Source organism: Schistocerca cancellata, chromosome 2 (genome assembly GCF_023864275.1).
Source record: "Schistocerca cancellata isolate TAMUIC-IGC-003103 chromosome 2, iqSchCanc2.1, whole genome shotgun sequence".
In the NCBI taxonomy this organism is placed as follows: Eukaryota; Metazoa; Arthropoda; class Insecta; order Orthoptera; family Acrididae; genus Schistocerca; species Schistocerca cancellata.
In genome coordinates, this window is record NC_064627.1 from 753,182,713 (window position 1) to 753,205,902 (window position 23,190).

Below are 23,190 nucleotides of genomic sequence, written 5' to 3' on the forward strand. Positions count from 1 at the left end.
ATAAAATGGGGGCCAATTATCCTTCCTCCCATAATGCTGCACTATACATTAACCCACCAAGGTCGCTGATGTTCCACTTGTCGCAGCCATCGTGGACTTTCCATTGCCCAATAGTGCATATTATGCCAGTTTACGCTACCGCTGTTGGTGAATGACGCTTCGTCGCTAAATAGAATGCGTACAAAAAATCTGTCATCGTCCTGTAATTTCTCTTGTGCCCAGTGGTAGAACTGTTCATGACGTTCAGAGTCATCACCATGCAATTCCTGGTGCATAGAAATATGGTACGGGTGCAATCGATGTTGATGTAGCATTCTCAACACCGACGTTTTTGAGATTCCCAATTCTCGCTCAATTTGTCTGCTACTGTTGTGCGGATTAGCCGCGACAGCAACTAAAACACCTACTTGGGCATCATTGTTTGTTGCAGGTCATGGTTGATGTTTCACATGTGGCTGAACACTTCCTGTTTCCTTAAATAACATAAACTATTCGGCGAATGGTCTGGACAATTGGATGATGTCGTCCAGGATACTGAGCAGCATACATAGCACATGCCCATTGGGCATTTTGATCAAAATAGCCATACATAAACACAATATCGACCTTTTCCGCAATTGGCAAACAGTCAATTTTAACATGGGTAATGCATCACGAAGCAAATAGCGTCCGCACTGGCGGAATGTTATGTGATACCACATACTTATACGTTTGTGACTATTACAGCGCCATCTATCACAAAGCAAAAAAAGTGGTCCAACTAAAACATTCATATTTCTTTACATACTACAAGAATATGTAATAAAAAATGTGAGTTCCTATTTTAAAAAATGCATTTGATCTCCTTTTGACCTATGGCAGCGCCATCTAGTGGGCCAACCACAGTGCATTCTGGTCTCCCCCTTCAAGCTAGACAAGTTTCGTTCATTGTAGTTTTTTCGTTTGATTCTTATTTCGTGAGATATTTGGCCCGGTCACTATCAATGGACCACCCTGTGTGTGTGTGTGTGTGTGTGTGTGTGTGTGTGTGTGTGTGTGTGTGCGTGCGCAATGGGTTGCAAATACACCAGTGCCTTTAAATGTCCCCATAGCCATAAATCGAACTGATTAAGGTCCAGTAAACAGGGAGGCCATGGTACTGGTCCTTCCAACCAATTTATCGCCCATAAAATGTTGTGGTGATGGAATGTCACATGATCCTTTGAAAATGGGGTGGTACCTCATTGTACACGTATCAGTCAGCTTTCTGCAAGGGTAACATTCTCCAATAGTGGTGGTAATTCATAGCTCAAAAATCAGTGATAAACAACCCCTGTCAACCTGGCAAACTGTGTGGCCATATGAGTGTCACTGGCAGTCCTGCCTACACATAGATACTGATGTGAACCTGATGCCTAACCTCCATAACAACTCAAGGATTAGCATCTGCCCATACTTGCATATTGTGGCAATTCACTAGGCCATCTATCGTGAATTCTGCCTAATCTGTAAATACTGCTCATTACTTGCCACAAGAAAAACAGTCCCTTCAAATTTATAATAATTTTCCTTGTAGTTTTGACCAGTACTACCTCCTGTAAGAATATACACCACCTAAAAAAAAGCATCCTGTATATGTTTCGCATCCTGAATCCCACCACAGCTGCAGTATGGTGGTGGTATCACATCAGTCCTGTGGAGATAATGTTGGTAGTGACCATGATTGAATTTTAATTTGGTAAATAGTCCTCAAAAAGTGGCTTGTGTTCCTTTGACCAGTGGAGTTATCTTTTATTTTCTATTTTACAGTCCAGTATTGTGCCAATGTGGTTTGTGCAGATGTATTTGAATGTACCAGGAGCCCTTGTGCCCACTTTCAGTCATTTGTTACTTGTTCCAGTAATCTTTAATTATGTCTTTGACAACAACAACAGCAACAACAACAACAATCATTGCAATCTGGAATGTATTCCTTTTGTACATCATTCTTTGCTGTGTAATTTGCAGATTGGTTGGCTTTTCCTGTCCCTTGCTCAACACAAATGAATTATGCATACCATTCCTTTGTAATTCTAAAATAATATCTGCTATTTGATATGGGAAATAGCACCTTTTGCCATCTTGACCTACTGATGTTAGTCTTTTGCAATGAGGAGAGAGAGTTAATTATTATTACATTATGATCCACTTGAATCATTGTAGTAGTTCTTACTGCTCATGCAAGTATGAGTTCTGTCATACCAACTGACATCTCCTCCGAAAAGCAAATTAGACTGCAGTTTTTACTTCCGGTATATCTTAAATACATATGTATAGTTGAAGGAATTATCACATTTGCTGATGTCCATACATAAACTTGTAGCACTTGGTCTTTGTTGGAGAAAACTTTGTAATTTTTTATTATTCAGAGCTGGAATATTTGCACAACCTGTACTCATAGGCATGCTATGTACCTGACAGATATTCATGTATTGGTGAAAACAGGGTAGTGGCCCAACTTTTTAGATTAGATTCTAATACTTGTTTAATACTGAAAATGCTCCAACTGGAAGTGGAGAGGATTTGTAGTGATATAGCTCCTTATTGTAAAATCACAGACTTATTTTGGCAGGTCATCCATAAGGTGGTGTATTTGTTTCAGAATGCTTTCCACACCTGTGTACAGACACTTCCATTGTTTTGGCCAGTAGTGCATTCAGGGCAGTTGATCCTGAGATGCCTGTGCAGAGGCTGGCGATTAGGTAGGATCACTAAGTAGACCCATCGAAAAATGCACTAGTTGGTCACAAAGCCTGAGACTGTCCAGGCGAACAAGAGCCATATTGCACTGGAGCAGAGAGAGAGAGAGAGAGAGAGAGAGAGATTGGAGAATGACCTATCATGCTGGGCTGGGTGCCAAGAAGTGAATCTTTTAGCATTTATATTTACTGTTTAAGAATTTCAGTATCACTGCCTCCAGGAAATGCTAATTACAAATTTTAGTTACTGCCAGTGCTTCCTGATGGAAATGATAGACCAATCACAAGTGCACCCTGAAAGAGCCAGTGCCAAACTGTTAAGATAGCTCACTAAGCAGTCTATGATCAGCTTTCAAGTTGGCAACATGCAAACTTGTGTATGACCATAAAAAACATATTTGTGCGATCTCATGCTGATTCTAAGATCACGTGAAGCATTTTTGTGACTTTTGAGGTGCTTGGGAACTAATGATTAATGACTGGGAATCTTGTTATAAATATTACCAAAAGATTGGCTCTAGAAATTGTTTTAATAATTTTGCAATTGGTGAAATAAAAGAGAATTTCTTGGCATCCTAACATTTTATGATTCTTATTGTTCTTAGCATTTAGACATACCCATTTGTAACATTATTATGCACTGTTTATTGCACAAGCTTTGGAGCTCATGAGTGATGGAGAAGAAACCAATTAGTGCAGCATCTATGAGACATGAAGTAAGCAAGTTGGCTACAATTCAGTTAAGAGAAGTAGGGAGTGGACACACTACATCCGTCATCTGTAAACCACACGTAGCATCACTGCTCGTCCCTGTGTACATATTGTGGCAGATGATACTTCAACTTCCTGGCAGCTTTTACATTCACTTGGCATATCAACATGAAGTGTTGCTACTCTGCACAGGCATCTCAGGATCAACTGCCCTGAATGCACTACTGGCCAAAACAATGGAAGTGTCTGTACACAGGTGTGGAAAGTATTCTGAAACAAATACACCACCTTATGGATGACCCGCCAAAATAAGTCTGTGATTTTACAATAAGGAGCTATATCACTACAAATCCTCTCCACTTCCAGTTGAAGCATTTTCAGTATTAAACAAGTATTAGAATCTAATCTAAAAAGTTGGGCCACTACCCTGTTTTCACCAATACATGAATATCAATCAGGTACATAGCATGCCTATGAGTACAGGTTATGCAAATATTCCAGCTCTGAATAATAAAAAATTACAGTTTTCTCCAACAAAGACCAAGTGCTACAAGTTTATGTATGGACATCAGCAAATGTGATAATTCCTTCAGCTATACATATGTATTTAAGATATACCGGAAGTAAAAACTGCAGTCTAATTTGCTTTTCGGAGGAGATGTCAGTTAGTACGACAGAACTTATACTTGCATGAGCTGTAAGAACTACTACAATGATTCAAGTGGATCATAATGTAATAATAATTAACTCTCTCTCCTCATTGCAAAAGACTAACATCAGTATGTCAAGATGGCAAAAGGTGCTATTTGCCATATCAAATAGCAGATATTATTTTAGAATTACAAAGGAATGATGTGCATATTTCATTTGTGTTGAGAAAGGGACAGGAAAAGCCAACCAATCTGCAAATTACACAGCAAAGAATGATGTACAAAAGGAATACATTCCAGATTGCAATGATTGTTGTTGTTGTTGCTGTTGTTGTTGTCGTCAAAGACATAATTAAAGATTACTGGAACAAGTAACAAATGACTGAAAGTGGGCACAAGGGCTCCTGGTACATTCAAATGCATCTGCACAAACCACATTGGCACAATACTGGACTGTAAAATAGAAAATAAAAGATAACTCCACTGGTCAAAGGAACACAAGCCACTTTTTGAGGACTATTTACCAAATTAAAATTCAATCATGGTCACTACCAACATTATCTCCACAGGACTGATGTGATACCACCACCATACTGCAGCTGTGGTGGGATTCAGGATGCGAAACATATACAGGATGCTTTTTTTTAGGTGGTGTATATTCTTACAGGAGGTAGTACTGGTCAAAACTACAAGGAAAATTATTATAAATTTGAAGGGACTGTTTTACTTGTGGCAAGTAATGAGCAGTATTTACAGATTAGGCAGAATTCACGATAGATGGCCTAGTGAATTGCCACAATATGCAAGTATGGGCAGATGCTAATCCTTGAGTTGTCATGGAGGTTAGGCATCAGGTTCACATCAGTATCTATGTGTAGGCGGGACTGCCAGTGACACTCATATGGCCACACAGTTTGCCAGGTTGACAGGGGTTGTTTATCACTGATTTTTGAGCTATGAATTACCACCACTATTGGAGAATGTTACCCTTGCAGAAAGCTGACTGATACGTGTACAATGAGGTACCACCCCATTTTCAAAGGATCATGTGACATTCCATCGCCACAACATTGTATAGGCGATAAATTGGTTGGAAGGACCAGTACCATGGCCTCCCTGTTCACTGGATCTTAATCAGTTCGATTTATGGCTATGGGGACATTTAAAGGCATTGGTGTATTCCCAACCCATTGCAAAAGTGCAACTGTCACAGGAGTGTGAGATGCAATCCAAATGGAGCCAAGCGTGTAATTAAGTGCATAATTCAGTGCCAAAAAGAGCTGAATGAGGCGTCAGGATGCATGGTAACCAAATGCAGCCATGGGCATAGTGTCTACTCCTATGTAACAGACAAATGGAAATGAGGGGACAGACTGGCTCATATCTCGACAGGTGTTGGTTTTTGGATGTGTAATTACATGAACTTTTCTTCTAATTTGACCAATAATACTTCCTATAGGAATGTGTGTCACTTTTTTTTTTTTTTTTTTTAAAAAAACACCCTGTATAATTTGATTGTATTAGGCACACAAAGGAATGAGCTTGGTGACTTAAGGAGCAGGCTGAAATTAAACAAGAGCTCAATGCTGGTCTGCTGATCCTCTTGGCAAGTCCAAAAACTTATATAAACTGCTCTTTGTCTTCTGGATAAAAATTGGCATCCTGTAACCTTTTACTGGTAATAGGTGTTTACCAAGAGGTCAATATAAAAAAAAAAGGATGAAAATTTTGTCTCAAGTAATATGGGTAGACATTGTCATGAAGCAAATCTTTGTTTTCAACTGCTATACACATTTCCGTTAACTTCTAGTAATATACACTATGTGATCAAAAGCATCTGTACACCTGGATGAAAATGAATTACATGTTCATGGCACCCTCCATCGGTAATGCTGGAATTCAATATGGTATTGGCCCACCCTTAGCTCTGATGACAGCTTCCACTCTTGCAGGCCTGTTCAGTCAGGTGCTGGAAGATTTCTTGGGGAATGGCAGCCCATTCTCCACAGAGTGCTGCCCTGAGGAGAGGTATCGATGCCAAGTGGTGAGGCCTGGTATGAAGTCGGCATGCCAAAACATCCCAAAGGTGTTCTATAGGATTCAGGTCAGTACTCTGTGCAGGACAGTCCATTACAGGAATGTTATTGTCATGTAACCATTCTGCCACAGGCTGTGTGTTATGAACAGGTTGCTCAATCATGTTTAAAGATACAATCGCCATCCCTAATTTGTTCTCCAACCGTGGGAAGCAAGAAGGTGCTTAAAACATCAATGTATGCCTGTGATGTGATAATGCCACGCAAAACAACAAGGGGTGCAAGCCCTATCCATGAAAAACATGACGACACCATAACATCACCACCTCCGAATTTCACTGTTGGCGCTACACACGCTGGCAGACGATGTTCACCGGACATTTGCCATACCCACACCCTTCCATCGGATCGCCCATTGTGTACCATGCTTCCTCACTCCACACAACGTTCTTTCATTATTCAATCGTCTAATGTCTACACTCCTTACACCAAGTGATACATAGTTTGGCATTTACTGGTGTGATGTGTGGCTTATGAGCTGTCGCTCGAACATGAAATCCAAATTTTTTCACCTCCCGCCTAACTGTCATAGTACTTGCAGTGGATCCTGATGCAGTTTGGAATTCCTGCGTGATGGTATAGATAGATGTCTGCCTATTACACATTATGACCCCCTTTAACTGTCGGCAGTCTCTGTCAGTCAACAGACGAGTTCGACCTCTACGCTTTTGCCGGCCAATGTGGCTGAGAAGTTCTAGGTGCTTCAGTCTGGAACCGTGCGACCGCTACGGTCGCAGGTTTGAATCCTGCCTTGGGTATGGATGTGTGTGATGTCCTTAAGTTAGTTAGGTTTAAGTAGTTCTAAGTTCTAGGGGACTGATGACCTCAGATGTTAAGTCCCATAGTGCTCAGAGCCATTTGAACCATTTTGTACGCTTTTGTGCTGTATGTGTCCCTTCACGTTTCCACTTCACGTTTCCCCTTCACTATCACATTGGAAACAGTGGACCTGGGGATGTTTAGGAGTGTGGAATCTCGCATACAGACATATGACACAAGTGACATGCAATCACCTGACCACGTCTGAAGTCTGTGAGTTCCATGGAGTGCCCCATTCTGCTCTCTCACGATGTATAATGACAACTGAGTTTGCTGATATGGAGTACCTTGCAATAGGTGGCAGCACAAGTCACCTAATATGAAAAACATATGTTTTTTGGGTGTCCGGATACTTTTGATCACATAGTGTATGCTAGGATTTATTGTGTTACCTTGAGGCTAAAAAGCCTACAACAGTGCCTGCCCATCCCATAACACATTTAATGTGAGCCACCCAAGTTTTGGCTCCAGTGATAATTCAGCTTAAATACCCCTAAATGTTGTATGAAAGCTCTGGTAGAATGTAGATACTTTTGGATTAAGAAGACCACTTACCGAAAAGGAAAAGTATTAAAAGTTGTCAATTGGCACACACAAAAAGAAAGAAAAACTGCTGGCTTTTGGAGTAATCCTTTTACAAGCTAGAATAAAACACACACACACACACACACACACACACACACACACACACACGCAAACACACACACACAAACGCACGTAAAAACGCATGTGCATTTAAGCTTAGATATGTGTGTGTGGGCACGCGCGTATGCATGTGCGTTTACTTTGGCTTGTAAAATGGTTACTTTTAAAGAGCCATAACCAGTATTACTGTTATTACTGTGACACTCAAGAAATTCAAAACACTTGCTACGCAACAGGTTTTGGGAATTCCATTCAGTATTTTTAGTAATCGACTCGAACACAACTTCCTGTAATTTAAGTGTTCTGTAAGAGTTTCATAAAGATTACTTTCAAAATGTGAGGAAATTCATTAAATAAGGGCAAAATATGTTTTCTTGAACTTCTGCATCAACTTTTTGTACCAAGTCTTTAGAGATGACTGATAGTCACCCACTTCGCACTTCAAAATTAACATTGGTATGACCAACTAATTGTTTATACTCATTAACTTGCAATGTTTTATCTATAAACTGTCAACTTTTATTCTTTTTGCGATTTTAGTGCACAGAAAACTAATCACTGCCTGTATTTCACATTTGATGGAATGTTCAGTTAACTGAGACTTTTAAATATGCACAAATGGATGTAAACGGGGAAAAATTATTCCATTATTGTGTCTGTGACTGAGCAACTGTTGTAGATAGTCAGTGCACATGCACAAATCACTGAACACAGTGCTGCAGTGGCCTTCCTCAAAAATGGTATTTACTCCAAAAAAATATAAACCTCAACTTAATACATGTACACTTTACACGCCACCTTATGGTAGAGGGTGGTTCAAGTGCCACTATTATTTCCTCCTTTCAGATTCCATTTGGAAATAGTGCTTAAGGAGACCAACTATCGGTAAGCTTTCTTTTTGGCACTGGTCCTCTGACTGTTTTGACATTTCCCACCACATTTTCCTCTTGCATATTGGTGTCTTCATTCTAGAGTAGCATGTACACCCAAAATCATCAATTATTTGCTGTATATAATCCAATATGTGCCCTTCCCTACAATTTTTGCCCTCTACTGATTCCCACAGTACCATGGAGGAGATATACTGTGATGTCTTAATACATGATCTATTACCCTGTTCCTTCATCTAATTGATCTCTTCCAAGTATTATTTCCATGCTGATTTTATGGAGAACCACCTTATTCCTTACCAGTCTACTTAGCATTCTTCTAAGAGAGCATTAATTCTCTTCTTTTCTGGTTACTGTCTGTGATCCACTTTCAAACAATGTGTACTCACATTTTTTTTTAATTAAGGCTAAGTTTGATACTAATAGACTTCTGTTGAATCGGAAAGCTCTCTTTGTCTGCACTTGCCTGCTTCTTATATCTTCATCGCTTCATCCACCATGTGATATTTTCCTTGCCAGATAGCATGAACCCTTCTCCTCACTACAAGTTCATAAAAGAGTCTATGGTGATAATGAACATTAATAGTCTTCACAGAATGTCAGATTCCTGGTGACCCTTCTTATACATTTGATGTCCAACCTTTGACTGGTCCAAATTTTGAATGTGTGTCCTCGCAACTTAATGACTCTTCACAGCATAATACTGATAGTAATTTTTGTGGATATTCCATTATTCATAAACACAGTTTCAACAGAAAGATGTAGCAGAAAAAAATCGGTGTTGATTATTTTAAAGTTTTTTTGAAAGAAATTCATAATGGATCACTGCTTTTCATATGGTTTGATAAGATATATTTTGTGTATAAAAAACATAAGAAGACTCTTTACTAATAGGTTCAACAATATAACTGCTGGTCACTGTAAAGATGATGCTTGCAGTTTCCATTATTTGAGATGCCAAGTTCAAATGCACAATAGTGAATTTATTCCAGAGAGTGGGAGCAAGTCTTTTTTTGTATTGGATGTTTTCCCAATAATACTGCAGGTGTTTACTCAGCATATCTTTAATCACTAGCAATATATGTCCCTAATCTTAAAATCATTCTGATACAAAATTACTCGTACTGTAACTTTTGCAGCACTCACTAATGAGATTAACTCGACTGTGTGTCTCACTTAAAATTAAATGCCAAGTTTCACAATTCATTTATTTACAGTTTAAAATATCAGCATACACACTTCAAACATCCACATTTCTAGCTTTGCAGACACATCTTAGACCTATTATAAGTTTCCACTTGGCCATTGGCATATGAGCACACATTCACTTTTCACTACAGTCCAATGGCAATAACTGTGTTGTGAGATTTATTACAGACAGGATTTCATTATATTAATAATATGCCTCTAAAGTGAAAAGTACTTAGGACCAGCAGCTCTAATTTTAAAATCATAACTTTGGAATATCATCTCAATTACCTACAAGGCACAGCAAGAATGTTTATATCTTTGTTTACCTTGAGTAACTTTTATCAAATATAAATTAGCCTAAATTAGTGACTAAAGAAATAAGAAGATTCGAAGTTTATTTCTGACTGACCCAGATGAATAGCACTTCGCCTTGTGCCTAAGGTGAGACCAGTAGAATGTTCTATAGTTTGTGATGCTCTCATCAACATCTTATTAGCTTTCTTCTCAAATCTGAAAATCAAATATTTTTATGAGCTTAAAAAGTATACAAACTGTAAACAGTCATTACATGACCAACACACTGTTGCACAAAATCTCAGTTTTCATATTTTACCATTTGTATTCAGGGAAAATATCTTCACCACAACAGAATACACAAGCATTCTAAAAACATGGAATTGTAGGTACTAATCAGCTTTTGAATACATGAAAAGGCAACCGATCAATATCTTAATTGCTGTTCCCCTGAAATAAGAAAAATGCAATCAAAATATACACTGATGAGCCAAAACATTCTGACCACTTGCTTAACAGCATGTTGGTCCACCTCTGGAACTCAATATAGCAGTAATTCTGCATGACAGATTCAACAAGTCTTTAGTACATTTCCGGAGGTATGTGGCAGCAGATGACTGTGCAGGTCACACACTTCCCCTAAATTATGGGCTGGTGGGTTGTGTGCATGGAGCTGACACCCAACAGTCTCACAGATCTGTCCATGGCCAACTTGGGTTCACTATCAGGCTCGTCCAACAACTGTGGCATGATTCTGGCCTTGCAACATGAATAGTTATCCTACTGGAAGATGCCATCATCATCAGGGAAGGCATTAAGCATGAAAGGCTGCAGGTGGTTGCTAGTTACCATTCTGTTTTGATAAACATATCTTAGAATGGAATACAAATGCACAAAAAAATAAAAACAAGTCTGTGAGCTTTTTCCAGACTTGTTAACTGCAATATAAATAAATGAATGTTGCTAGGTGACACAAGGAATACCTTTGAAATTTGAATAGCTCAGCAAATCTAGCAGTCAGACAATTCACAAAAAGTAGAGTCAAAGTGTCCCTTGCAATTTGTGAGTAATTAATCACACTTGTAATTTCACACTGTGTATCAACACACTCCCCTATGCAAACTTAAGAGTTACTCTATGGTCTTGCTCACAGAAAAATTCTGTGTCGCAATGTAATCTGGGCTCACGAAAAAAATCAAGCTCCTAACAACTGCACTGCCTGGCCACTCACTGCCTGGAAATCAAATGACATAAACTTTAGAAACTCTTGCAGCCAAAGTCGCTCACCCTATCAAGTCTAAATACCAGCTCTCCTATGTTTTTAATAAAGTAAACAAATTTCATGAAGGAGTACACAGTCAATGTGAATATTTTGTGAACAAAATGTCTAAATTCCTTAATGTATGTGTATTTATAGTGTTGTTTCACCTACCCCCCATCAACGGATTTGTAATTTAATGGTTCTTATATAAGATTATGTTGCCTTCCAAAATATTTTAATTTAATAATCAGACTGTTTTATTCTTTGCAACATGTTTTACAAGTCTACATATTTAATAAAATTGTTTAAATCAATTTTATCTAACAGGGCACAGCTTTATCAGGCAAGTGCAATTATAAGAGCAAACAACTTTTATAGTCAAAACGTCATCTTAAGGCAAAATGTATTTATCTTTTTTTTTTTCTGGGTGGGCACCATAGCCTCAGTAAATTTGGAAAAGGCGATTATTTCACCAGGCTGTTTTTTAAAATATTTTATTTGCACTACTAGTTCCGGACACTGAACATTCTCAATGCCTGGTACCGACACAGTGACCGCCTACCACAGTGTTAATCATATTTTCCTCCAAGTCTGGCGTTCGAACATTTCGGGTACACTGTTCATGATTTCTTGCTTCCTGAAACGATCCTGTCTGAGACAAATGAAACACTGTTGCAAACATTGAATGCTGTGGTGGTTGTCAGTGGAGTAGGTCTACTGATATAGCCTTGCTGCCCACCACCCATTGCCATTTGCCTTTCTGCAAGGACACACCATGTCGACAAGCTCTCGATTTGAATATGGAACCATTGTGTACAATTCTGTATAACATCCACTACAAGGTGAGTCAGCAAGAGAAGTGACTCGGACACAACATTACTAATTACTATGGCAAGAGAAGCTGCTAGGGCATGACGTATGAGGAACAGTACCACCCACTAGGAGGAAATCATGCATACTGTAACTGTGGCTACATGGTACAATGTGTATGAGACTGCAGTCTCTGTAACATAGTGTTATTGAATAAATGGTCTCTAGCATGGAATCCATGCATTTCTGGACAGACATTCATCAGAGCTTTTTTTGTTCCATATCCACTCATCGATCAGTCCCTCGGGTTTGCTCACAGTGGAAAAAAATTACCCTATATGTGCACTTTGAGAATGGACAGTTTCTGAAATTAGTGGTCTGAATAAAGTGTTTTAAAACATAGCCTGGTGTTCTTTCTCAAAAAAAGGAAAAAGTTTTTTTATACTAATATTTATGCAACTGTTGAACAGATAATAATGTAATGCAAATTCAAAGAATATGTGATGTCAGATTTAGGAATGAAGGAAGGTTAAAGTTCTGTTGATAGCATGGTCTTTAGAGAGAGAGAGAGAGAGAGAGAGAGAGAGAGCACAAGCACAGGTTATGAAAAGATGGGAAACACTAATTGGCCATGCCCTTTTCACAGGAACCATCCCAGCATTTACCTGAAATGATTTAGGGAAATCACAGAAAACCTAAATTTGGATGGTCAGATCAGGATCTGAACCCTCGTCCTCCCAAATTCTAGTCCAGTGTGCTAACCACTGCACCACCTCATCTGGTGTCAAATTTAGGTGAACCCCACAGGGACTAATGGCTATGATCTGAAAAGTTAACTTTATAAATGTGCAACTATACTCATTTAAATTGTGTGTTCATAAGTAATACTGGGAAAAGAAATCTGAAGGCAATGTCCCCAATACTAAGGCCACCTTTTGGACAACAACATCTTTGAAATTTTTTGAGTCAAGCTCACAATTGACACCCCAATTAGGAGTAAGTTTTAGTGATACTAACACCAAACATTGTTTTACAAGTTCTAGGTTTTGGTGATCGAACTTTTTTTACCTTTTTACTTTTTCATCTTTTGCAACTAATGCCTCTCATTCCCACATGCCTCTAATCTTAATTAGAAATCTTTTGATGGTGGTAGCCAAAATGACATTATAAATAAAAATGTATATTAAAGGATCTAAATAGTTTTATTTGCAAAACAGATCTCCTATGGCCTCAAGACTTGCACTACAATGCCATTTGCTGGCCACAAATCAATCACACAGTCTTTTCGAACTCGCATCGTGGAAGCAGAACTCCTAACCCTTTGATCTCCATAAACTATATCCCTTCCAGTCTCAACATGCAAGGCCAGCTCACAATGCATTATACCCGCTATTTCTTTTAGCTTGCTTTCATTTCATTCTAGTGACATGCATTACATTGCAATTTTATACAACTTTTGGACCTAAGCCCAACATTAGTAAAAAGATTTTCATAATAAATCATGCTCAAATGATGGACAAAATGACATCAAACACTATATAATTAAAAAAAATAGCTTCTCATAAAATATTACATTAACATGAATATTCTATTGCTAACCAAAGGCATAAGTAATCTCTATCTTTTTAATATTAAGTAAAGTTGGTGAAGTTTAGAAATAATGTGGTATAGTTTTGCGTGTGCTGGTGTGTGCATTAAATGATCATAATTATGATTTGGTGGAATTTCCATCTCAGTCGCTCATTCGATTGGTACGTCATTGAAGAAGTGTCAGTGTCAGTATCTGCTGGCTAAGCCTCACGCTCTGTCCCAATTTACCTGCCCATGATCCCTCTCCATCCATTAAATATCTTTACCACTATAAATGGTGTACCAGAGCACATTCCATACAACAGCAACCCTTTCGGCTTTTTGAACTGGAAATACTGTCGGCTTTTTGAACTGGAAATACTGTCGGCTTTTTGAACTGGAAATACTGCAGTCATACCCTAGCACCCTCTCGTGCCATAGTAATTGGTAATGTTGTGTCCGAGTCACTTCTCTTGCTGACTCACTTTATACTGGATGTGATACAGCATGGTACACAATGGTTCCATGTTCAAATCGAGAGCTCGTCGACATGGTGTTTACTTACAGAAAGGCAAATGGCACAGAGAGAGCCCGTTCTGTATTCCTTCTTAAGGAACTACCACAGATGTTTTCTAAACTGGGCTCCAAGTTCACCTAACTTAAAATTTGTTCCCTTAAGTGCTCTGTAGTCAGCAGTCCTGACATGGATTCTGTAACACACTGGAACCCAAACTCTGGAGTTCTCCAGTGACCATTTGCATGTCTCTGAACATCTATCCAAGTTACTCAAAACCACATTCTCCACATTGTAACTACAGGTCCATTCTTCAAACCAAAATGCTGGTGTTCATATTGTAATCAGTAATTTTCATGTAGTCTGCATTTGTCACAATATCCTTGATAACTATCAGTGGTCCCATGGAAGCTCACGTGAAAGTCCTCCATTGCAAACTACTGCATTTGAGGCATAGTGCAGGTTTCAAGCAGTTGTTCACCTTAATGAAGAAGCTTATCCGAACACAACCAAAGACTTGGTGTAACATGAAATGTAATTTATCTGACCAGGCAGCTATTTTCCATTAATAGTCCAATATTGATAATTCCATCCCCATTGTGATCATAAGGAACAATGTAGTTGAATTAACATGGGAACAGTTGGTGGTCATCTGCTATGGACCCCCATGTGCTTCAAAACACTTGTGCCTGCACCCGCACTGAACTCTGCCATCAGATCATCACACACCTCCCACACTGCTTTACAGAGCTGACAAGCCTCCAACCTCTGTGTTCTGCGATGAGGCATGGACATCCACCACTCTGTCAGCTATTTGTGGTTTCACTGTTCTTCAAGCACTTTCTCTAGATGCTCATTACAGGAGCATGCAAATAGCTGACAAGCTTTGCCACTTTCGAGGTGCTTGTCCCCAGTCAGGGTACCATAACAATCTGCCCTTAGTCAAAACCATTTATGTCAGTGGTTTTCCCCATTTGTGGCCTGTATTGTCACTAGAATGATTCTCCATTCACTTGTATACTTCTTGTATACTTGTATACTTCTCTTACTGTGTTTGCAACACTGTCAGGTGGTATTTAGTCTCGCTGTGGGCAGTACTCATAATGCCTTTGCTCATCAGTGAACATAACTTTCACAAGATCATACTTTAATGTATAAAGTACAGGATAACCACATTTAGCAACTAAAATTCATGGCAAACTACTCATAACACTAGTTATAAAGGAAAACCGCTTAAATCCTCTTATTAAGGCTTACTGCTTCTCATTCCAGAAACTATGTGTAAGCTAAGAATGATACATCAAAAATTAAAATACCAAACACAATGCATGATAACAGTAACATAAAATTTCTATCTTAGTGGTTAAGTGTTGAGCTATTAATCCAAACATGCAGAGTTTTATCCACAGTCAGTTTTAGGATTTTTTTCATGGAACGTAATATTTCTATCCCATGAGGCAATGCTTTGTGTACAAGGGTTGGAGAAAAAAGTGGAAACACAACAAGAAATGCATGCTTGAACATAAATGCTGATGACAGCTGACTGCATTTTGCACTGTTGTATTTAACCATGAATGGTATCTGTGAAATGTTCTCAATACGTTGCCAGTGTCAGCCTATCAGAACTGCATTCCATGTCATTTTGAGGGCATTATGTAGGAGCTAAATGAATTCAAACATGAGAAAATTATTGATGCTCATGCAGTGGGTGACTCCGTAACCAAGGTAGCCAAAGTGTTTGATTTTTCATGAGGCACCATGGGAAAGCAGAAAAATATCCACTAAGTCACAGCACAGATGAAAGTGTATGTTGAGTGATCTTGACAGCTGGTAATTGAAGAGAATTGTGCCTAAAAATGACAACAGCTGAAAAAGTTACTGCAGAACTGAATGTTGCACTTGTGAACCTTGTCAGTACCAGGACAACATAAGCCTGGAACTGCAGGGCAAGCTGGAATTCCAAAACCACTCATCAGTAATGAAAATGCCCATAACAGGAAAACACGGAACAAGAACATCATTTGGTCAGATGTATCTTGATGCACACTATGTCCAACTTCTGGCCGAGCTGATGTCCCAGAAGTGAAACATGATAGGGATTCGGTGATGATTTAGGCAGCCACATCTTGATATTCCATGAGGCCCCATTAGTACTCGCACGCTTTCATTACTGCCAAGAAATTGTGAGCATTTTGACTGATCAGGTCCAGCCCACGTTACAGTGTTTGTTCCCCAATGTCCGAAAGAAAAGAAACCACATCCATATAAGTATATAATTCTGGCAATACCGGCCATGACCTTCCTCTTCTGTGCGGATGTACACATATTACCTGAACTCTTATGGGACTTGGTAAGAATGTCTTCCACGAGTAATGAGTGTGTCGGATAGGGACACTACGAATGTAGTGTGTGGACATATAAGGTGAGAATGCGGGTCTCGCAGGAGGTGTGCGCAGGATAGTCCCTGCAGTCGCACTGTCCTCTGCGCCCTTGGTGGCACAGAAGGATAGAGCATCTGCCACGTAAGCATGAGATGCCGGGTTCGAGTCCCAGTTGGGGCACACATTTTCACCTGTCCCCGTTGGTATATATCAATGCCCATCAGCAGCTGAAGGTATTAATATATAATTCTAATTTTGTACTAATTACACGATGTCGTCGTTCCAGTCAATTCAAGCAACAAGCTTATGTTTATTTCGCAACATGGAAGAAAGTACGTTTCAAGCAGTGATTAAACACTTCTATTTAAAGGGCTTAATACTCATACAGATCAAAGCTGAGTTGGGTGAAGTTAATAGCACATCTGCTCCTGTGTTTACGAATGTTTACAATCGGGCAAATGGCTTTAGATATTGGTGTACATTCACAAACGATGAACAGCCCAATCAATGTGACCACCTCTGAAATAATAGACAAAATCAATGATAAAATTCGAGTTCAACAAATCAAAGTGCATGAAATAGTTGAAGCCACAGGTGTATCACAAGGTGGAGCAATTACAATTTTGCACAAAAAATTGAGTCTGAAAAAAATATCCACAAGATGAAATGCCCCTTTTGTTCTCAGTGGAGAATAAATCCTCAGGTTGTGTTTTGCACATTCCTGTCTAAATCCTTCCAGGTTTCAGCATATATAGGAAACTCTGGACAAAAGATGGGTACACCACTACACTCTGTAGGCTAAGGAACAATGAAAACAGTGGGTTTTTGAAGACAAATGGGCTCCAAAGAAGGTGAAGACAGTTAAATCGGTCAGTAATGTGATGGCCACAGTTTTTTGGGATGCATGCAGAATAGTCTAAGTGATCACTTCAAAATGGGACCAACAATAACTGGAGAGTATTATGTGTTGCACTGGGTAAATGAAGAAATCAAGGAAAAACATGCTTGTTTGAAAAAGAAAAGATTTCCTTCCATGATGACAATGCAGGGATGCACACCTGTGCAGTTTTGATGGCCAAAACGATGGAATTACAGTTCAAATTACTGGAACATAAGCCAGATTTGGCCCCCAGTGATTTTTTTTTTTTTTACTTTCAAACTTAAAAAAGTGGCTCAGCAGATAATAGTTCACCTAGAATGAGGAGGTAGTCACCCAATACATATGCCTGTTTTGCAGACCTTTTGAAATCCTACAGTTTGGATGGTTTAAGAAATTTGGAGCAATGCTTGTAAAAGTGTATAGAGTTAAAAGAGGATTATGTTGAAAAATATTTTTAAAAATTCTGAAATAATTTTTTTTATCTATCCCTTTCTCTTTCTGAGGACTTATTGAATGACCTCGTAACATACATTGTTTACTTCTTGACAAAAATGCCATCCCGATGGTGGTGGTGGTGGTGGTGCTGGTGCTGGTGGGGGGTGGGGGAATCTGCACTTTACAAAATGTAACTTTGTGGTGGTAGTGCCCTTTCACTGCATCATGACCATTGAGTCAAAACTGCCATGAAAATATCTGGTAGTTACAATAGTTATAGCTATGAGGCAAAAAGACTGAAAAAGTTCAATTATGTATACAGCAATTGGCATATTTCAATTCATCATTGAGATACTGGAAAACTGTAAATTGTTTACAAAAACAGATTGTTTACACAACATTTGCATGACCCACAATTGGCTACTGCTCAAATTTTTAGAACCCATATCAGGTAAAGTTAACTGAGAGCATCAAGCTTATGGGAAAAAGACAACACAATGGGTCATTCACTTGTTGGCACCAAGATCATTAATCAGAAATCTTAGAAAGACTTAAACCAGCATACACCTGAATAACAACACAATAGATCTTATGAGAAACTACTTAAAATTTTCATATTACCAGGCTTTTGGGGAAGAAACTGTAAATTTTCAGCCTTCTGTATGGCAAATAATGGAAGAGGTAAAGGTAAACTACCTGTCATATAGCTGAGTAGTTGATAAGCATATAAACAAGACTGAAAATATTGCTCACTTTGTAACAAGATCCTCCTCAAAAGCTAACTAACGAAATCACATGTGCACCAACTTCACTGTCCTGGTACTATAATCTGACTGGTTTTCCTGTAGTTAGTATTTGAAATCAAATCACCAGCAAAACTAAATAAAATTGTGGCAGCTAAGAACAACATGTAACACATGGCACATATTCTGGTAACAGTAGCACAGCAGAGTACTTACACTTGTAGTCTCTTTGATCCTCTTCGATTTGGTGTATCATGACGTGACTGAAATTTAGGTCTCTGTAACAGTAGTAACTGAGTATAAGTTTTCTGCATATATTAAGTAGTCATGTAATGAAAGAAGTTGTCCAACAATAAAAATTTTATGTTTCAAAAATCATGTCAACATAATAACAACCATTAACTGCCAACAAACATGCTTCATGCACAGCTTTTCTCCTTGTTACAGGTTTAACAGCCACTTATCGATCACTTAAAGCAGCATGAGCTGGGATTCAAGAAGCAAATGACAATGTGTAACTTGTAAGTTAAAAATTACAATATACTATTATACTTATATAATATTATGCAGTATGTAAATTCAGTATGGGAAAATCAAGTTCGAACTACAAGACTTATGCCCTGGATAATACAAAAACCAACAGTTGCCTACATCAATACAGCCTAGAAGCAGGGTGGGTCATCATGTTATGTCTGAAGGTAATGCAGTATAGTATACAAAAATGCTGAAATTAACAACAAACCAACAACATGCCAATTTTGAATACAGGCATTTTAATTTTTACAGTCACCCAGTCATCCAGTGTAGCTAACAAATCCACAGGACAATTTAAGGGAAAAATCTTATGTAATGGGAAAAACCTTTCACCAATCATACCAATTATATGTAATTTTTTTGGTCTAGTGGACTTTGGCACCAATGTTAACTCTGCGAAAGCATAATGTAATGATGTTTCTTGGATACAACCAAAGTTGTGAAAAAGGAAAATATGCAGCTAATTTTGAGCTTAATAGTTACTTATATTTATCATTTTTAATGTTTAACACTTCCCTTTCTTTTACTTCACAAACAAATTTTCCTGGGAAAACCCTGTCTGGTATATTTATGGTATTTTCTTTCCATTTGACTCTTTTTTCAGTTTACCTGTGTATTGTGAAAAATTAAGTGGAATTCGCTGATTCAAACAAATTAAGGGGTCACTTGAGATATCACGTTATGGAAAATTGAGCTTTCCATTTACTTTAAATTAGTTAGAAAGATCACTTCGAAATAAATAGTAAATTACAGGAATATAAAAAATAGGTGGCTTGTAATTCTTGACAATGAATACAATGATGTGAGGAAATTTTTGTGCAGAAACAAGTCAAGTTATCCATTATTACAGTCTCCATTGTAACCATGGACATCCCATATTGGTATTCAACTTTGTGGCAAAAATTTAGAGGTATGGGCCGGAGATGACTCTATTCCCAAGGCGGGTAACACACTTAAAGTCATCAGCAGTAGACCCAAAGGACAACCTAAGCAATGTTGGGCTGATACAATTCATAAAGACCTTAAATGTGTGAACATCCACCCAGATGCAGCCCGTGAGAGAAGAGCTTAAATGCGTGAACATCTGCCCAGATGTAGTCCATGATAGAGCAAAATGGAGACAATGGATCCATGTAGTAGACCCTGCAAGCATGCAGGACAAACACTGAAGGAAAAGAAGAAGAGTGAGGAGTATCTAAGTAAAACTTTACCAATACTAAATAACAGCATTTCCATGCCTGAAACAGTCGAGGGATTTGCCAGCTAGCTGTACGAGGTGCATTCAAGTTCTAAGGCCTCTGATTTTTTTTCTCCGGACTGGAAAGAGATAGAAACATGCGCATTGTTTTAAAATGAGGCCGCGTTCATTGTCAATACATCCCAGAGATGGCCGCACCGTACAGCAGATGGAATTTTACCACCAGCGGCGAGAATGAGAACTGTTCTTACTTGAACAGCATGCAATCATTCGTTTTCTGAATTTGCGTGGTGTGAAACCAATTTAAATTCATCGACAATTGAAGGAGACATGTGGTGATGGAGTTATGGATGTGTCGAAAGTGCGTTCGTGGGTGCGACAGTTTAATGAAGGCAGAACATCGTGTGACAACAAACCAAAACAAACTCGGGCTCACACAAGCCGGTCTGACGACATGATCGAGAAAGTGGAGAGAATTGTTTTGGGGGATCGCCGAATGACTGTTGAACAGATCGCCTCCAGAGTTGACATTTCTGTGGGTTCTGTGCACACAATCCTGCATGATGACCTGAAAATGTGAAAAGTGTCATCCAGGTGGGTGCCACGAATGCTGACGGACGACCACATGGCTGCCCGTGTGGCATGTTGCCAAGCAATGTTGACGCGCAACGACAGCATGAATGGGACTTTCTTTTTGTCGGTTGTGACAATGGATGAGACGTGGATGCCATTTTTCAATCCAGAAACAAAGCACCAGTCAGCTCAATGGAAGCACACAGATTCACCGCCACCGAAAAAATTTCGGGTAGCCGCCAGTGCTGAAAAAAATGATGGTGTCCATGTTCTGGGACAGCGAGAGCGTAATCCTTACCCATTGCATTCCAAAGGGCACTACGGAACAGGTGCATCCTACAAAAATGTTTTGAAGAACAAATTCCTTCCTGCACTGCAACAAAAACGTCTGGGAAGGGCTGCGCGTGTGCTGTTTCACCAAGACAACGCACCCGCACATCGAGCTAACGTTACGCAACAGTTTCTTCGTGATAACAACTTTGAAGTGATTCCTCATGCTCCCTACTCACCTGACCTGGCTCCTAGTGACTTTTGGCTTTTTCCAACAATGAAAGACACTCTCCGTGGCCGCACATGCACCAGCCGTGCTGCTATTGCCTCAGCGATTTTCCAGTGGTCAAAACAGACTCCTAAAGAAGCCTTCGCCGCTGCCATGGAATCATGGCGTCAGCGTTGTGAAAAATGTGTACGTCTGCAGGGGCGATTACATCGAGAAGTAATGCCAGTTTCATTGATTTCGGTTAATTAGAAAAAAAATCGGAGGCCTTAGAACTTGAATGCACCTCGTAATACCCTTTTCAATCTAATTCCACAGACACTCAATACAATTCAGCTGGGGGTTCTAGTTGACCTTACCATCCACACAGCAGTCTCATTATTACAGGTATGACTCAGGAAAGTCATACTGACACATAAATAACAGAAATTGTATTCTCATCAAGTTGAGGATCTGAGCAGTCAACAGGCACATAAACAATAATGAAAGCTTACATGCATGTCTGAAAGAACAGACACTGATCCACAATGGTAAGAAATACTTCAAAATTAATTTGCTGACTGCAAATTCCTTGACATCACTTGTACATATTTACTACCCAGTATTCAGATATCAAAATTTGTGCTGGACTGGTACTTACACCTGGATTTCCCACTTATTGCAAGTGGCTCCTTAACCACTTTGGCTATCGGTGCATGATTTTAGTGGACTATGATATAAGGATGTAGGTAGTGTGACTTCTGGAAAGCTGGGTTGTTCTGAGGAGGTAGTATACTGAGCTGAAAAGGGCCAGGTGAAGTGGACGGGAGAGAAAGTGTTGAGGTTGTAAAGGAATGAGGATAGCATGTCTTAGCCCTAGATTTCTATCATGAAGATGTCACCAGTGAACTGGTACCAGACCAGCGGTTTAGGATCGTGGATGGCTAGGAAGGTTTCCTCTAGGTGGCACATAAATATGTTGTCATAAAAGAGTGCCATGCGGGTGCCTGTGCCTGTGTCACAAATTTATTCGTAAATCGTCTCCTACAAGGAGAAGTAGTTACAATACGGATATAGTAGATCAGATGTGTAAGGGCTGTGGCAATGGGTTTGATGTCGGTAGGGGACACACAGAGGTAGGGTTTGAGCACACCATGGCTACGCTCTTGCTAACCAACACTCCAATCTGTTGCCTGATGCCTAACTTCCTGCAACAAGGACATAAACTGCTTCTTTCAGCACTTCTCAACCATCCCCAAATGATTACCACCAGGATGCCTGTTTATCACTGTTATGCCACCTCCCTATACACCAACAAGCCACAAGCCTGTGACTTCGCCACTGTGAAATATACCTGTCTGTGTTCACATTCGCCTCCTGCAACTCAGCAGTAACATTTGTTTAGCTATAGTGGACAAAGAAATCCCATGAAAGATCAGTTTTCTCTATAAGTGATTTATTGAAGACATAGGCATTTCCTGCTCTCCTTAGTTGTGCCTATCACTAGAAATATTTTAGGATTGGATGTGATTACCATGTCAGAGTTTTCATTTCATAAAAATGTTACATTAACCTCTAATGCTAAAGAATTGTTAGCCATAGATGACCTCTGCCACAAATTCTCAGAACTGTTCCCATCTGATAGATTGAAAAAATTGTCATTTGTCCAGATTATGCAGTCTGCAATTTATTAAATGAAACATGGTAATTTTGATGAAGTGTCTGTTTTCATCATCTCAAAAACATTACTTGTTATTTAACTTTCAAAAGGCCATGAGTGGCATGCCCAGGAACTAAAGGAGAT

At 39.2% G+C, this 23,190-nt stretch overlaps 1 protein-coding gene across 2 annotated transcripts in view; it reads right to left on the reverse strand.

The window, feature by feature from the left end:
* Positions 1 to 23,190, reverse strand: part of LOC126162569 (exocyst complex component 7) — a 113,466-nt gene that overhangs the window by 66,069 nt on the left and 24,207 nt on the right. For both annotated transcript variants that reach the window (XM_049919160.1, XM_049919159.1), the window contains exons 6-7: positions 18,823 to 18,884; positions 10,129 to 10,229 (exon numbers count right to left, since the gene is read on the reverse strand). In XM_049919160.1, coding sequence (XP_049775117.1) covers positions 10,129 to 10,229; positions 18,823 to 18,884 — 163 coding nt within the window. The remainder of the gene's footprint in view (positions 1 to 10,128; positions 10,230 to 18,822; positions 18,885 to 23,190) is intronic.